This window comes from Geotrypetes seraphini, chromosome 1 (genome assembly GCF_902459505.1).
Source record: "Geotrypetes seraphini chromosome 1, aGeoSer1.1, whole genome shotgun sequence".
Taxonomy (NCBI): domain Eukaryota; kingdom Metazoa; phylum Chordata; class Amphibia; order Gymnophiona; family Dermophiidae; genus Geotrypetes; species Geotrypetes seraphini.
The window spans coordinates 387,812,457-387,830,627 of NC_047084.1; the positions used below are offsets into that span (position 1 = coordinate 387,812,457).

Below are 18,171 nucleotides of genomic sequence, written 5' to 3' on the forward strand. Positions count from 1 at the left end.
TCTTGTGCACCTCTCAAACGACATCCAGCACTCATTGATCCGAGTATGTGCGAGTCCACTCTTGGTAAAACAGAGAGCTGGCCCCTGATAAGAGGAAACCCCACCTGACTTCTGGTGTCATTGGGGCTCTTTAGGGGCAGCAGCTGCATGGGATCTGGATGCTTGAGGACGTCTGGAATTGGAATTGTTGTAACGTGGATGGTATCCCTGGGAATGTCCCCGAGAGGAAGAGTCTGAGGATCCCTGACAAAATCTGTGGGAGAGACAAATGCACAACAGTCCCTTCCCAAAGCCCAGCGAGACTTGTTCACAGGGAAAGAATAAGTGCAGCGATCTGCCACACTGGTGATGAGAGCAACTAGACCATTCCCAATAAGAAGCTAGCCCTAGAGGGAGGAGGAGCTTAGCTAAGATGGTAGCCTGAAGGCGTTCGCTCGAGTCACCTACCCATGGTGAAATGAAAATCCAAAAATCTGAAAATAAAAAATAGCAATTTGGGGTTTGGGGAGGTAGGAGACCTGAACCCTATCTTCAGAAACTCTCAAAAATGAGTTTTAGAGAGTTTCACAGACCACCCCTGAAGTTCCCATAGGAAATAATGGAGGTGTATTCACAGTCTCTGAAGTGCCTGCCTATCAGCTCTATACACTGTAGCTAAATAGAGATAAAGGATTTTCTGCCTCAGAACTGCTCCAATATTATCAAGCCTGAAGATCTTCGGACTGCTAGTTGGACAGACACCAAATGTAACCTCCACCCCCATGGATCCTCTCCAAGCAACAGGCAGCGAAAAACGCAGCCTGCACTCTGAAACCCAGAGGATTTTTTACTCAGGATGCATACAATCTGCGCTTAAACCACTGACAAGGTCAGCAGGCAAGCGAGCCTCCAGGGGAATGGACTCAAGAGTCCAGGAAGGGTGGCACACAGCAAGCTGGCTCCACAGATCCACCAAAGTTTCTCAGTGAAACAGCAGTCTGGCTCCGCGGGACTGCATCCTTTCATCCAATAGAGGACCACCGCAAAGGGGTCTCAAGGCACTCAAGCCATCGAAAGATGAACTTTAAGTAAAAGAAATAAGAAAAAGATGCAGAGCAAATCCAAGAGACTTCTGCACGAATTGCTTGCAGAAACTGAAACTGTAGAGGGTTCTAACTCTCTAAGGTAGAAGAAGCATGTGCTCAAAAAAGTGTTTGGATTTCTGTAACTCCCGGATTGCAGGAAGGGATTGAACACCTAGTGTACTGAATTCAGCAGGGACGTAACAGAATTAACAGGCACTCTCAACCAACTGGGGGAAAAAAAAAGTTTCCTGTGCTTCTAAGACAATGTCCAAAGTGGTACCCTTGACCCAATAACCTCTACTCCCTCCCTCCAACTCCACAGGCATAAGCAGCAGCCACAAATCTCACTCCCTATAGCTCCCAGAGCACTGCAGCAGCCACCAATCTCTCTCTCTCCGTTTCTGAAACACCAGAGCAGATCCTGACAACCCCCTCCCTTAATTCCCAAAGCAGTAGTGCCGGTCCTAATAATCTCTTCCATCTCTCCCTCTGTTCCTGAAGCAGCACAGCTGGTCCTGACAAACCCCCTGCCTCCTTCTTCTCTCCATCCTCACTCACCCGATGAGCAGAGGAAGTGCTGGTAAACAGGCAGCTTCAGGCTAGCTCCAGCAAGGCCTTTCCTCTCCCACGTCACTTCCGATGCAACAACGGAAGGGCCCTGCTGGGGCTGGCCAGAAACTGCCTGTTTACCGGCACTTTCTCTACTCGCCAGCTGCCGCTACATCATCGGGTGAGGGAGGGAGTAAGGAGGAGGGAGAGAAGAGGGTTGTCAGGACCGGTTCTGTTGCTTCAAGTAAGGGAGGAAGGGGCTTGGCAGGACCAGCTCTACTGCTTCAGGTAAGGGAGAGAGGGAGGGGCATGTCAGGACCAGCTCTGCTGCTTCAAGTAAGGAAGGGAGGGAGTGGGGAGGAAAAGGTAGCAAAGAAAGTGGGACAGAAGGGGGGGGAGAGAAAGTGACCAAGAAAGAAGGAAGAAGATTTTGGACCTACAAAAAGAGGGATGATAGAGTGAAGTGAGAATGAAGATAACTTTTTACATTAACTCTCAAATAACCAGAAACTACAGTTATCCGGTATCCACTAATCCCCATGGGTGCTGGATAACTGAGATTCTACTGTACGTCAGAGACATCAGTTACTATGGGTACAAAAGTCTCTAGCTTTTCTGCATGATCTATTTCCACCAACAACTCATCTTTGTATATTAGAAAAGAAAAATCTAGTGTACAAAATTAACGAAAGTCAACTGGGAAAATATTCCACAGGACAATAAGAACTGAAAGAATGCATCTCTCAATGGATTTTTCCTTTCCCTCAATACTGTTTGATTTGTGATAGAACATATCTGGTAACTGAATATACATATGCTCTTATAGAAGTAGCAATAATAAATATATCTAGATGCAAGGTACCTGACAGTCAAGCTCCGCGTAAGTATCATTTCCAACAGAGACTGGAGTTTCTTTACTCATCAACTGCAATTAGATTACACTGGATTAGGGAAATCAAAAGAAAACTTGTTTGTATGTTAAAAACTAAGCTACTCCTTAATGTAAACTGTGTAGGTCTTAGTTTCAAGTATGGCACAATTCTAAATACATTTTATTCTGGTAAAATACCTCCAGTTTATATGTATATGAAGGTATGTGTGGCAAAGATCCTGATGACAACATTGAAAGCAACAGAAAGCACAGTTACTTACCATTAACAGGTGTTATCCAGGGACGGAAGGCAGATATTCTCACATGTGGGTGATGTAATCCACAAAGCCCCAGTACAGACAGCGGCTAAAGCGTTCCTGCACTTTAAGAACTTTAGAAAGTTTGTGACTGACCGCACTGTGCATGTACAAGTGCCTTCCTGCCCAACGTAGGCGCGCAGGTCTTCAGCTCAGATAGCCAGCTAAAAAGCCAACCAGTGGAGGTGAGTGGGTTGTGAGAATATCTGCCTGCTGTCCCTGGATAACACCTGTTACGGTAAGTAACTGTGCTTTATCCCAGGACAAGCAAGCAACATTCTCACATGTGGGTGACCTCCAAGCTAACCAAACATTGGATGGTGGGAGAGTTGGCCACTAAGAAAATAAATTTTGTAATACTGCTTGGCCGAAATGGCCTTCCTGTCTGGAATAGAATTCCAGACAGTAATGAGAAGTAAAGGTATGAACCGAGGACCAAGTAGCAACTTTACATATTTCATCTAAGGGAGTAGAACGTAGGAAAGCTACTGAAGCTGCCATGGATCAAACTTTGTGGGCTCTGACACGACCCTCCAGTTGCAGTTCAGCCTGAGCATAACAAAACGAAATGCAAGCAGCCAACCAGTTGGAAATTGTCCTCTTGGAAACAAGATGCCCCAACTTGTTAGGATCAAATGAGACAAAAAGTTGTGGAGAAGATCTATAGGATTTAGTCCTTTACAAATAGTAGGCCACTGCTCATTTGCAGTCCAGAGTATGAAGAGCTGATTCTCCAGGATGAGAATGAGGCTTGGGAAAAATACTGGAAGAACAATTGATTGATTGAGATGAAACTCAGTAACAACTTTAGGTAGAAACTTTGGATGGGTGCGGAGTACAACCTTATCATGAAGTAACACTGTAAATGGTGGATCTGCTACCAAGGCTTGAAGCTCAATGACTCTGTGAGCAGACATTAGAGAAATGAGGAAAACTACTTTCCAAGTGAGGTATTTAAGATGAGCCATAGACACTGGTTCAAATGGAAGCTTCATCAGTTTAGCAAGTACCACATTGAGATCCCAAACTACTGGAGGTGGTTTAACATTGAATAGTCCTTTCATAAATTTGGAAACCACAGGATGAGCAGAGAGAGGTTTTCCATCAAATGGTTGATGAAAAGCCAAAATAGCACTGAGATGGAGTCTAATAGAGGTAGATTGAGGCCAGACTGAGATAAATGAAAAAAAGATAATCTAGAATTGAAGACATGGATGTGGATTGTGACTCCTGATGATGAAGACTGCACCAAGCAGAAAACCGAATCCATTTTTTTAGTATAATATTGTCTTATGGCTGGTTTTCTGGAAGCATTTAAGATGTCCCTGACAAATAGAGAAAACTGAAGGTCAGATGAGGTTATGCCAAGAGATGCCATGCTGTCAGGTGTAAAGACTGCAGGTTGGGATGAAGAAAACCTTGACTCTGTGTAAGAAGAGAAGGAAAAATTGGCAGCAGAAGTGTCTCCCTGCTGCTGAGTTGAAGTAGAAGGGAGAATCATGGTTGTCTGGGCCACTGAAGAGCTATCAGAATCATGGTGCCTGATTCGTGTTTGAGTTTGACAAGCGTCTTGAGAATAAGTGGAAATGGAGAGAACGCATAAAGGAACTTGTTTGTCCAGTCCAGGAAAAAAGCATCCGTCTCCAGGTGATGAGGAGAGTATAGTCTTGAACAGAACTGGGTCAGTTTGTTGTGGGAAGACACAAAAAGTTCTACCTGAGGGGTTCCCCATTGAGAAAAAATTTGACAAAGAGCTGCTGAGTTCAGCGTCTATTCATGAGGTTGCAGAATACGACTTAGTTTGTCCGCCAGTTAATTTTTCTCTCCTTGAATGTAAACAGCTTTCAGAAAAATGTTATGAAGAATTGCCCAATTCCAAATCTTCTGAGCTTCTGACAAAGGAGAAGAAACTCTGTGCCTCCTTGCTTGATCACGTAGTACATGGCTGACATCTGTCTAATTCAGGAATCACATCTCAGCGTAGCTGAAGCTCAGAAAATGACAGGAGGTTGGTAACAACACTGCTTTGCTGCTCTGGTGCCTAGCAAAAAAAAAATGGAATCATTACTCTGATGAAAAAAATCCCTCAACTTTCAGCTCTCCTCTCACAAATTTGACCCTAATGGACGCTGGTCCCTCATTGAGGGCTCTATAGATGGGAAACCTTTGAAACTGTTCAACATATACGCCCCCAATGCGGATGATCCATCGTTCTTCCAGTCCTTTCATACTATCTGTCACTCTTCCCTAACTACTGATACCATCTTTGCTGAGGACTTCAACTTTCCACTAGATCCTTTCATTGACAGAATCTTCATCCTGTTGCCCTGCTAAGCTCAGAGTCAGAACCTCCTTCTCCGAATTAATGAATCTTTATGGGTGGTCTGATATTTGGAGAATCTTCCACCCCACATCAAAAGACTTCACATTTTATTCTGCACCACACCAATCTTTTTCCAAGATTGATTACATATTGGGCTCCAAAGACATTGTGAACCTTACCACCTCCACCCAGATCCACAATATTACAATCTCAGATCATGCGGCTGTCTCCTGCTCCCTCAACTTGTCTAACAACTCCAAACCCAGATGCTGGAGGATGAACAACTTTCTTCTTCAAGACAAGGACTTTATTTCCCATATTACGAAAGAATCTCGGGCCTTTTTCTCTGCCAACCTCCATTCAGTCTCTGAATACTCCATTCAATGGGAGGCGTACAAGGCATGGTTGCGAGGTGAATCAATTAGTTACTCTGCTTTCCGTCTCAAACGAACAACCTTACTCCAACTAGAGTCTGATATTCACACTTATGAAACTCAATTGTATCACCAATTTGACCAATCCTTATACAGAAAGTTACAACAACTCAAAGTTCAATATAATAAAATCTTTAGCACCCTTGCAACTGCTTCTCTATTTCGTCGTACTGCTACTTATTATGCCACATCCAATAAATCCGGCCATCTTCTAGCTACATACCTGAAAGGTCGAAGATCCAAACACCGAATTACTCACTTCAAATCTCCTTCTGGACAGCTCCACACCACCACTAAAGATATCTTGGAGGACTTTTGCGCCTTTTATGAGGCCTTTGGCGCCTTTTATGAGGCCTTTTATACATCTGAATCATCCTCATCGGAACTTCATATCACAAACTTTCTTCAATCCATTAACCTTCCTTCCCTTTCAGATTCATAACAACAGGTTCTACAACAACCTCTATCACCTACTGAAATTATCAAGGCCATATCTTCTTTGCCATCAGCTAAAGCACCTGGACCAGACAGCCTTCCCTCAGAATTCTACAAATCTATCTCTTCCCTTTTGACTCCTCATCTACTCACCTACTTTCAAGATTTAATAGCCTTCCTGGCCAGACTGCATTACTTTCATGAAGCGAATATCATAATACTTCCAAAACCGAACAGAGATGCCCAACTAGTGAAAAACTATTGCCCAATATCCTTATTAAATTTGGACTATAAAATATTTGCTAAAGTTCTAGTGTTTAGATTAGAAAATATTATGTCTGTATTGATCCACAGAGATCAAGTGGGTTTCTTAAAGGGTAGATACAGGGCTGATAACACCAGGCTTTTATGTCATGTACTACACTCTGCTCAGTCAGATAACCATCCCTCACTAATTGCCTCTCTTGATGCCGAGAAGGCTTTTGACAGGGTAGAGTGGAGATACCTTTTCTGTGTCTTATCTCGATTTGGTCTCCCTGAGTCATTTATACACATGGTTTACTTGCTATATAACAACCCCATTACTAAATTGATAGTTAATGATGAATCCTCTACCCCTTTCACGCTCCATCGAGGAACAAGGCAAGGCTGCCCTATGTCCCCACTATTATTCAATTTGGCTCTTGAACCCCTACTTGCATCCATCAGACAGTCTCCCCATATCAAAGGTATTTCCATCGCCAACTTGGAATTCAAAATATCAGCCTATGCTGACGATGTTTTATTATACGTAACTGACCCAGAAGCCTCTCTAACTTCTCTAGTTCAACTCATTTCCTCTTTCTCTTCGCTGTCTGGTTACAAGATTAACTGGGATAAAACAGAACGCAGGCTACTTAACGACTCCTGCATTCCTTTTACTATCACTTCCCATCCCTTCACGTGGGTTTCCTCAGGCATAAAATATCTAGACTTACCATTTGATAAAGACATCAAATCATCCATTCATCTGATAACTACCAAATTGCTCACCCAGGTCAAAGATATACTAATCTCTTAGACTCCTCTACACCTTTCCTGGTGGGGCAGACTTGATACTTTGAAAATGATGGTGGTATCCAAGGTTACCTATGTTTTAAACATGTTCCCCTTATTACTCCCTAGCTCCACTTATAAACAATTAGAATGATTAATGCTTAATTTTTTCTGGAATAACAAACCACATAGAATATCACTTCAAAAATTGAAAGCCCCTAAACTTCTGGGACTTTTAATTTTCCTAACCTTCAGTGCTACCATAAAGCGTTTATCTTACAGCATGGCGCTAAATGGCTAGCTCCACGTGTTCACTCTGATATGCCCAACTGGATACAATTAGAAACATCCTATATGCATCCTATTTCTTTACTTAGACTCCTAGGTTCCTTACACATCAAACGCTTCTCTCACAACCCAATAATACTGACCTCGACACACATCTAGAACACCCTTGGCGCCAGTCTGCCTATTGCCCATTATGGTGCAACCGTCAATTCCTGATTGATAAAAAACCCATTTTCTGACCAACCTGGTATAAGAAACACTTATGGGATATAGCTTCTCTTTCTCACTCAGATGGCTCCTGGTTTTCCTTCAGTGAATTAATGGAAAAATTCTCACTTGACGAATCACAGTTTTACCATTGGCTACAATTAAGATCCTCCATCAAAAAAATCAGGATTCAACCCCACAGTTTCTAACTCCATTCCTACTCTCTTTACTCTCTCCAAACAATATCTAGCTATTGGACACACTGCCTCTCACTTCTATAAACTCCTCAAATCCTTTCAACAAGCTTGGGAAACAGATTTAGAAATTCCCATTTCAAACAAAGCTTGGTCTCACATTTTTGATTCCACATTCCACACCTCCAGATCAGCCTCCTTTCTCCAGAGTATGTTCTTCCTTCTACACAGAGCTCAGTGGACCCCTTTAAAATATCATAAAATTAACCCTTCATTCTCACAACACTGCTGGACTTGTCACACTGGGATGGGCTCCTTGAAACACTTACTCTTTTCTTATCCCACTATTCATTCATTTTGGGAATCTATCTGGGACACAATCTGTTCTATACTCCACATAAATCTCTCTTTAACATATCAAATGTTACTATTCAAGTCCTTTGTCCTGGAGATCACACTCTCCACTGAAGATGCTTTCTTCATGGATCTTTTAATCTCCCTGGCCTTGAAGATTCTCCTTAGTTCATGGAAAGATCTCTCTAAAGTTTCTCACTCTCAATGGTGGAACCTAGTCTGCCTCACGTATAGAACTGAAGCTTACCTAGCCAAATCTTCTAATAGATTTTCTCAATTCCAAAATAAATGGAACTCCTTAAAGATATATTTAAACTACAACCCTTCTTGATCTGTCACTCCTTTACTTCCTTATTTTTCTTTTCATCTTACTTAATATTTCCAGTTTCATTGATGTATTGCTCTACTTTGATTCATGCAATTACTGTTTAGCCATTGGCTTTTTGGACACGAGTTATACTGTTGTTATTCCCATATTTTACATATTAATGCTGCCTGGTTTTCACATTGTAGATATAATTCGGTTACTATCTAACTGCTATGTATAACTCCCATGCTCTAGCACATATGTTTGTTCATTTACTTTATGTAAAAACTTCTCTACTTATAAATAAACATTGACTTAAAAAAAAAAGAAGGAAGATACTTGAGAAAATTTGGCATTTGCTTTACTAAATATTTGAGATAACAGGTAAAATTAAAATTAATGACTATTTGCTAGCATGGAATTCTGGTATAGACATTTCCCAAATCTATCCAGTGTTCAACCTTCCCGGCCCAGGGGAACTGTGGCATAGACCTTAGAAGGAGCAGATTTCTTGAGAGTAGATTCCAATATGAGAGACTGATGTAAAAGTTGAGGTTTATCGAAACCAGGAATGGGAATGATTTTATATTGAGAATCTAGTTTCCAAGGTGCTCTCAATTCTTATGAAAAGTCTCTTTAAGAATACCATGTAAAGAGAGTTTGAGAAGCTCTTTAAGAGGATGCTTATAATTCATGGTTTCAATAAACTCCGCTGAATACTTGGAATCTGCCTCCAGTTTTACAGCCATGTCTTTACTCATCTGTCTGATGAAGCAAGTGAATGAGACTGGCTCAGAAGGAGAAGGTTCTCTTTGAGAAGTAGAACGAGGAGAGAACTCTGCCTGAGAATCATAAGCCTCTGCAGAGGATGGAGATGCACCCTGGTTTGAATCCAGACGAAGATCTGAGTCTACTGGAATGGACGTTTGGCTCGGTATTAGTCCGATGAAATAGGCGATACAGACTTCTTGTGCTTATCTGAGCGTTTAGGAGAAATATGCTTGGATTTTGAAGAATGTTTCCCAGATTTGGAAGATCCAAGACGTGGAGACGAATGTCTGGAATGACTGGAACGAGTCTTAGAAGAATAAGTCTTCTTATGCTGTTGAGAAAGAGATCGATGTCTAAAACAGTGTTCCCAATCCTGTCCTGGAGGACCACCAGCCAGTCAGGTTTTGAGGATAACCTTAATGAATAAACTTGAGAGATTTGCATATAATGGAGGTGACAGGCATGCAAATCTGCCCCATGCATATTCATTAGGATTATCATCAAAACCTGACTGGCTGGTGGTCTTCCAGGACAGGGTTGGGAACCACTGGTCTAGAAAATCAATGCTTTTTAGAAGGTGATCGATACCTTGAAGAATGGTGCCGAGAAGAATGGGTTGATGAAGATCGGTGTCAGGAGTAACGTGGTACCAAAGAGGCAGTTGTGATGCCTGCATCTTGCACGGGGCGACGCTTAGACTGGACCGGTACCGGAGGAGCCGACATGGGAGTAACAAGTTAGAACATATTCCCGAACTTCAATTGAAAGAGAGCATCGAGCTTCACTTTAAAAGTCTGTACCAACACCAACGCTGGTATCAATGGTGTTGCGGCTCGCTACAAAGAGGATGATACTGAGGAAGATGCACCCCCTTGAAGTTGAAGCGAGCCGCATTAATGGTCTCTGCTTGGCCGGTACGACTAGACTCGATACCTTAGGGGCCTGAGACCCCGTCTGGGAAGCTGGTGACTTCTTAGCTGAATTAACTGATGGAGCTATAGCTTGTGACACTGGCATGGAAGCAGGTGCCTTGGCTGATGGCGACGCCTTCGATGTCGATGGCTTGGACTGGACGGTGTTGAAGGTACTTGTGATGTATCCATGGTACCGAAGATAAGTTTTTGTTGTAGAAGGCGGTTCTTAATGGAGTGCTTCTGCAAGATTGAACAATGCATACACGGCTCCATGCAATTGTCCAGGCACAGGCACTGAATACGCCATTTGTGTGGATCAGTTTAAAAAAATAGTGCGCTGGCACCTACCGCACTTCTTGAAGCCAATTACTGGGCGGGACATGGAATAATGAGAAAAAAGACGAAAGAATCAGAAAATGCGTGAGCGGGAAGGCAAAATAAAATGGAGACAGTTTCACACACAACTTTGTAGCTCCGCGGAAAACTAAGCACTGAGGAGCTGTGCACCGTTGGGCGGGAAGGCATTCATATATGTGCAGTGCGGTCAGTCGCATTGTAGGGGTATTTCCGTATTCACACCTGAAGGTTAGGCCTCTCTGATGTCATCAAAGCCTGAACCATTGTCTCAAGAAATCTTTCTGCTGCACAAGAGATTTTTCCAGCATGAATTGCAAGAAGAAAGAAGTACACAGCTTTGCTGTTTCTGCCTGATGCATTATGGGTATGTACCAGAATGTTATACTATTCAAGGACATCTATCTGTGCCTTCATAATGGGACTGTGTGAGTTTTGGAGAAGTTATCCTATTCTTATCTGTCTAACGGCCCTGGGTCTACCAGCCTATATGATACTTTCCACAGAAAGGCTATTCATCCAAGTTCTGTTTCTGGATTGGTCCGAGGAAGTCATCTGATGAGATCCAAGTGAGAAGTTGGTGCTAATTAATTAGTTAGTCTGTGTTGAGGTGCGGGGGAGCTCACATCTTCCCACAGGTGTTTTGCACTTAACCTTTTCTTTTAATAATTAGACCTGTAAATTACCTCGTGTGACTCTCTGCCTAAGAGAGAGAAATTCGGACTTTTAAACAGCTCTGAATTCAGCACTAAAAGGAACTTGACAGCTGATGAATTGTAGCCTTACCAAGGACTGACAACACATGTACCTTTAACAAGGATTTCCTGCATCTCCTAAAAGCTAACAAGAAGAAGTTTCCATTTCACCTAATTTGTGCCGGAGGCCTGATTAATTGGATGGTGAGAATACGGAATTTACACTCTTATCAGCTGGGTTAGATAAGGATCCGATTGTGATAGGACAAGGGTTGTAAAGTTACCTGTGTGATAATATAATCATTTGCTAATCAGGGATTATTATTATTATAAGGAATTGTTTAGTGTGTGTGTAACCAGTATTATTAATTAGTTTCTAACAATTATATTGTGATAATTATGTACTGAGTTTCATTTATGTAATCAGATATTTTGTGATCAATATTTAGATATTGCAACTGGCTTGTGAATTATATTTTTCTATTTTCATAATAAAAATATTTCTCATTAGCCTGGGTCTTGACAAAACTAACAGACGTGATTTGTTCATGCAACTGCTTAGTGTACCATAAATCTTCCTACAGCATACTTTCTAAAGTTCTTAAAGTGCAGGAGCGCTTCAGCAGCTGTCCGTACCAGGGCTTCAAGGATGACATCACCCACATGTGAGAATATGCTGCCTGCTTGTCCTGGGATAACATAAATAATCAGCAATTCAACCTGTACTACTGACACAGGGCTATACCAACAATCTATTAACTGCAAAACTGGTCGACAAATTTTTAAACACAATGTATATATATATCAGCATTTTGTACCAAAACCATGATGAAATTTGGATGCTGATATTTTTACATGAAAGGAAATAAACTGTCATTAAAAAAATCTAGATCACACTACAAACCAGTTTTTCTGTTGAAACATTCCACATAACTGGCCCTTTCATTGGTGGATATTAAGCTCATATGTACATACAGTCTATTAAGAATGTACCAAAATGAGGAAAAAGCTCTCCTCCATAGTCACACAACCAACTCCTTTATTCACATACCAAATGCAATCAGAGCAGGACTCCGTCATCTTCTTTTATAGAGCAGGCTTTGTGCTAATGATGCAAGTTTCTATTCTGGTCTCAAGTTTTTGGCAAGTATGTGTCTGAACGTGCATACTATAATACACTTTTCAAATTTAGTTTTTGTAGCATTAACTAAACAGACTTAGTCTTATTTAAGTAATTTCATCTGGCTGCACTGACATATAAGTACATGTTCTTAGATCCTGTTCACAAAATGTTGCATAGAAATATATACAGTCAAAATGAGGAAGGAAAGGAAAAGAAATTACAAACCCCAAAATAGCATCAAGTAGTTCTAGATGTAAAGAAAAATGACCATTTACCACATTAAACTGTTAAATCCAAAACTCTGCCTCTTCTGGGCCCTCTATCAGTAAACATTTTACAATAATAGGTTAAGTGACTACTAAAAATTTAAACTTGTCCTAGTATCTCAAATGCTGTGTTTCCCTGAAAATTAGCCCTAGCATGATTTTCAGTGTAGGTCTTAATATAAGCCCTAGTCGCCGGCAGCAGCAGCGCTCCCCTACCACCCCACCCCCGACCCATCTCTCCCTCCCATCCGAAACACGAGACAGAAAGAAATATCATATAACAAATTGGCAGCAATCTAGACAGGCTGCTTAGCGACCTGGGCTGTTCCTCTGCCGCATCACTGATGATATCAGCAGCAACGCGGCAGAGGAATGGCCCAGGCCGCGAAACAGCCTGTCTAGATTGCTGCCGATGCTGCCTATTTGTTATAAGGTATTTCTTTCTGTCTCGCGGTTCAGATGGGAGGGAGAGATGGGCTGGCTGGAGGGAGGGGGATAGAAAGATGCTACACAGGGGGATGGGAGGGAGGGACAAAAAGATACTGCACAAGGGGATAGGTGAGAGGGGAGAAAAGATGCTACACATGTGGGGGAGAAGGAAATAGGAATTATTGGGGTGGAGGAGAGGAAGGGAGAGATGATCATTGTTCATGAAAAAAATAAGACATCCCTGAAAATAAGACCAAGTGCCTTTTTTGGGCCTAAAATTAATATAAGACAGTGTCTTATTTTCAGGGAAATACGGTAGACTGAAAGCAATAGAGACTGCTTATGTATCTTTATAATGATACCAAAAGGGAACAGTTGTATCAAAATATTAAAACTAAAAACTAATAAAATATTTTTGAACATAAAAAAACAAACCTATAGTTGTTTCCAAGTAAAAAACAGAAAAAGCAGTTACTTACCATAACAGGTGTTATCCGGAGACAGCAGGCAGATATTCTCACATGTGGGTGACATCATCCACGGAGCTCGGTACGGACAGTGATAAAAGTTTATTTCCACTTTACGTTATTAGAAACTTTGCGACTGCCTGCACTATGCATGTGCAAATGCCTTCCCGCCCAATGCCTCAATTCCATAAGCAAGCTAAGAAGCCAACCAGGGGAGGTGGGAGGGATTTGAAAATATCTGCCTGCTGTCCACAGATAACACCCGTTACAGTAAGTAACTGTGCTTTATTCTAGGACAAGCAGGCAGCATGTGAGACTCCCTGGCCTGCAGTGTGTTAAAAATTGGCCCGACAGACATTTTATAGTAAATCTGGCCCGCTGGCACTAACTGCTGCCGCTGCTGCTCTTCTTCACTTGCGTCTGCCTTCACCTGGTCTCCTCTTCAAAGCAGCCTGCTGAGGAATGCCAGCCGGCAGTAGCAAACCTCGCAGGCCGCTGTCCACCTCGGTAGCACGTTCCCTCTGACGCAATCCCGTATGTCAGAGGAGGGGTGGGATCACGTTAGAGGGAACGTGCTACTGAGGTGAACAGCGGCCTGCAAGATTCACTACAGCCGGCCAGCGATCCTCAGCAGGCTGCTTTGAAGAGGAGGCCAGGTGAAGGCAGATGTGAGTGAAGAGCAGCAGCGGTTTGTGCCGGCGGGCCAGAGGAGACCAGGAAGCCAGGATAGAGGGAGGGTAGGAACGGCGGGCCAAATCTAAAGACCTCCTAATTATCTTAATAGATCTCTTTCTCTAGTTCAGCAGCCAGAACTTTGATTTATAAAATGTCAATTGTACAGAATATTGTTTTTTTTTATACTTTAATAAAATAAGTTCAGTATAAAACTATTCAAAGCTTGTGTGGATGGGATCAGATGGTTTGCAGAGACGGGGTGGGGATGGAGATCAAGCTCGCGGGGACGGGACGGGATGGGATCCGAGCTCACAGGGACAGCCCCTCTGTCAAATTTAAGAACCCATTGTGGTTCACGAGTCAAAAAGTTTACCCAACCCCTGATCTAGCTAATGGAGAGTAAAGAATATCATGGGGAAAAAATTTACCACCCTCCCTGCCCCGTCCCCTTGAGCCCATCCCCATCCCTGCCCCGTGAGCACAGTCCCCATCCCCGCCCCGCAAGCTGTCAGATCCCATCCACACAAGCCTCGAATAGTTATGATTTTATACTGAACTTATTTTATTAAAGTATAAAAAGAGACAATATTCTGTACAATAGTCATAAGAACATAAGAAGTTGCCTCTGCTGAGTCAGACCAGAGGTCCATCGCGCCCAGCAGTCCGCACCCGCGGTGGCCAATCAGGCCCATGACCTGTACGGTGATCATTGTCTGAACCCTTAAATCCCCTTGGTCTCTATCTATACTCTCTCTATATCCCATCTCTACCTCTATCTGTATCCCTCAATCCCCCTATCTTTTAGGAATTTATCTAATCCTTCTTTAAAACCCTGTAGTTTACTCTGTCCTATCACAACCTCCGGCAATGCGTTCCATGTGTCCACCACCCTCTGAGTGAAAAAGAACTTCCTAGCATTGGTTCTAAACCTGTCCCCTTTCAGCTTCTCCGAGTGCCCCCTTGTACTTGTGGTCCCCATTAGTCTAAAGAATCTATCTCCGTCTATCTTCTCGATACCTCTCATGATCTTGAAAGTCACTATCATGTCTCCTCTGAGTCTCCGCTTTTCCAGGGAGAAGAGCCCCAGCCTTTCTAACCTGTCTGCATATGAAAGGTTTTCCATGCCTTTTATCATTTTCGTCGCTCTTCTCTGGACCCTCTCAAGCATCGCCATGTCCTTCTTGAGGTACGGCGACCAATACTGGACACAGTACTCCAGGTGCAGGCGCACCATCGCTCGATACAGCGGCATGATGACTTCCTTCGTCCTGGTTGTGATACCCTTCTTAATAATACCCAACATTCTATTTGCTTTCTTTGAGGCTGCTGCACATTGTGCCGTTGATTTCATTGTTGTATCCACTAGCACACCCAAGTCCTTTTCAAGGTTTCTTTCCCCTAGCACCGATCCCCCCATTTTGTAGCTGAACATCGGGTTCTTTTTCCCTATATGCATGACCTTGCATTTCTCTATATTAAATCGCAAATAACACAGAGCAAGGATCAACAAAACCTCTGTCTCCCCTTCCTTTCACAAAAACTGAACAAACCAAATTACTACAGAATGCTACATAGAAAAATCAAGCTAACAGAATATATCAGTCACACATGGCAGGAATAGTGTTAGGGGAGTGCAAGTAGAGCAACTGCCCCCTGGTCAGAGAGAGAGCCCTAAGCCAGCTGGAAGCTAAAGAAGCACAGCTTGGGCTTTGCGGTCCCCAGTTATGTCTAACACCAGCTCTAGCAGGATATATATTTCAAATCTGAAATATTCTAATCACAAAATATAAAATAAATTAATTTTTTCTACCTTTTGTTGTCTGGTAATTTTATTTTTCAAATCACATTGGTCTCAGGCTTTGATTTTGGGTTCCTTATGTCTTCATCCTGGCATGGCTGGCTCCTGAAAGTAAAATAGGTGCAAGAGGAGCTGGGGAGGAGCTGCCGAGTCTGACACGGGCAAAATTTTTTTTTACCACAGGAGCAAGACTTTTCACCGCTCCTACGGGGCGATGAAAGGTCTTGTCCCCATGCCTGCGGGGCAGTGAAAGGTCTTGTCCCCATTCCTGCGGTAAACCAGTTGCAAATGAGTCCATTCCTGCGGATTTACTGTGGTGACCACAGTTTACCATCCCTGTGTCATTCTCTAATGGAGAGTACACCACACATTAAAGTGAGTCCACTTCTGTTCATGACACTGCTGAGCAGGCTTTCTTTAAGCAGCTATAATGGCTTGTACTGATTCAGAAAGATTGAAATCTGTTGAGAGTCAGACCGAAAGGTACCAAGCTGTCAGATGCAGAGATTGCAGGTTGGGATGTAACAGAGATCCTTGACTCTGAGTGAGCAGTGATAGAAAGGTTTGTAAGAGAATTGGATCCTTGGAACTCAAATGAAGTAGAAGGGAGAACCAAGGTTGTTGAGGCCATCATGAAGCTATCAGAATCATGGTGGCTGACTTGTTCATTATCTTAACTAAAGTCTTAAGAATTAGAGGGATTGGTGGAAATGTGTAGAGGAATTTATTCATCCAATCCAGAAGAAAATCATCTGCCTCGATACAATGAGGATAGTACTGCTGTGAGCAGAAGTGAAGCAATTTCTGATTGTGGGGAGATGCAAACAGGTCTATTTGAGGAGTCCCCCATAGTAAGAAGATGTGGTGTAAGACTTTGGAGTTGAGAGATCCCTCGTGTGGCTGAAGAAATCTGCTTAGTTTGTCGGCTAGAATATTCAGCTTTCCCTGTACATAGACGGCTTTGAGAAATATATTTCAAGCAATTGCCCAGTTCATTATGCGCTCTGCCTCTTGACAAAAAGAGAACCTGTTCCTCATTGTTTGTTGACGTAGTACATCGCTACTTGATTGTCTGTGCGCACAAGGAGAACTTGGTATGAAAGATTCTTTTGAACAGTTCGTAGAGCATTCAAAATTGCTTGCAGCTCTAACAGATTGACGTGAAATGTCCTTTCTTGAGCATACCACTGACCTTGGGTCCTGAGACCGTGACCCGAGGTGAAACCTCTCCCCACCCCCCACCCCCGCAAGCATACATTGGCATGTCTGTGGTGAGTACTTTCTTATGTGGGGGAATGTGAAACAGCAGACCCCTGAAAAGATTTGAGGCAACCATCCACCACTGACGAAGAGGTGAGGTGACTGTGATCCTTCAAGATAAAGGATTGAGAGCTTGGGACCACTGCAATGTTAGAGTCCACTGAGCTGTTCTGAGATGAAATCTTGAAAACGGGGTAAAATGAACTGTGGAGGCCATATAACCCATGAGTCGCATCATCTGTCTCGCTAAGATGGATTGCAGAGTAGAGACGAGTGCAAAAATGAAGCAAATTGTTTTGTCTTTGTTGGGAAAGGAATGCCCTGAGGTGAACTGTGTCTAACAGGGTTCCCATGAAAAGAAGTAGTTGAGCAGGTTGAAGCTGCGACTTTGAGAATTTGACTTCGCACCCTAAGAGTTGGAGAAATTTTATTGTGAGTTGTGTTGCTGATTGTACTGCTGGAGGAGATGCAGCTTTTATCACTCAGCCATCTAACTATGGAAACACTTGTAAGCCACAAGTACGAAGAGTTGCTGCCATGACCACTAGGCACTTGGTGAATACTCTTGGAGATGAAGCCAGACCGAATGGCAGAACTTTGTATTGAAAGTTTTTATGAGCTGTCCGAAAGCGCAGAGATTTTCTCTGAAGAGGATATATGGATGTGTGTGTGTAAACCTTTTTGAGGTCCAGAAAGCATAGCCAATCATTTCTTTCTAGAAGAGGGTATAAAGTCCCTAAAGATAGCATGCAAAATTCTCTTTGACTAGATATTTGTTTAAATCTCGGAGGTCAAGAATTGGACAAAGACCTCCTGTCATCTTTGGAATTAGAAAAGAACTGGAGTAGAACCCCTGATTTTTCTGAGATGGGGGAAACTACTTCTATGGTACTTAGCTGAAGCAAAGCTTCAGTTTAAGAACATAAGCAATGCCTCCACTGGGTCAGACCTCAGGTCCATCATGCCCAGCAGTCCGCTCACGCAGCGGCCCAACAGGTTCAGGACCTGAGCAGTAATCCTCTATCTATACCCCTCTATCCC

At 42.8% G+C, this 18,171-nt stretch overlaps 1 protein-coding gene across 5 annotated transcripts in view; it reads right to left on the reverse strand.

Moving 5' to 3' along the window:
* The window catches only part of HOOK3 (hook microtubule tethering protein 3), a 366,964-nt gene that overhangs the window by 223,084 nt on the left and 125,709 nt on the right, over positions 1-18,171 (reverse strand). For 4 of the 5 annotated variants that reach the window (XM_033916879.1, XM_033916867.1, XM_033916858.1 and 1 more), the window contains one exon: positions 2,476-2,538. The exons of the other annotated variant lie outside the window; for it this stretch is intronic. In XM_033916879.1, the coding sequence (XP_033772770.1) occupies positions 2,476-2,538 (63 nt within the window). The remainder of the gene's footprint in view (positions 1-2,475; positions 2,539-18,171) is intronic. 5 annotated transcript variants of the gene reach the window in all.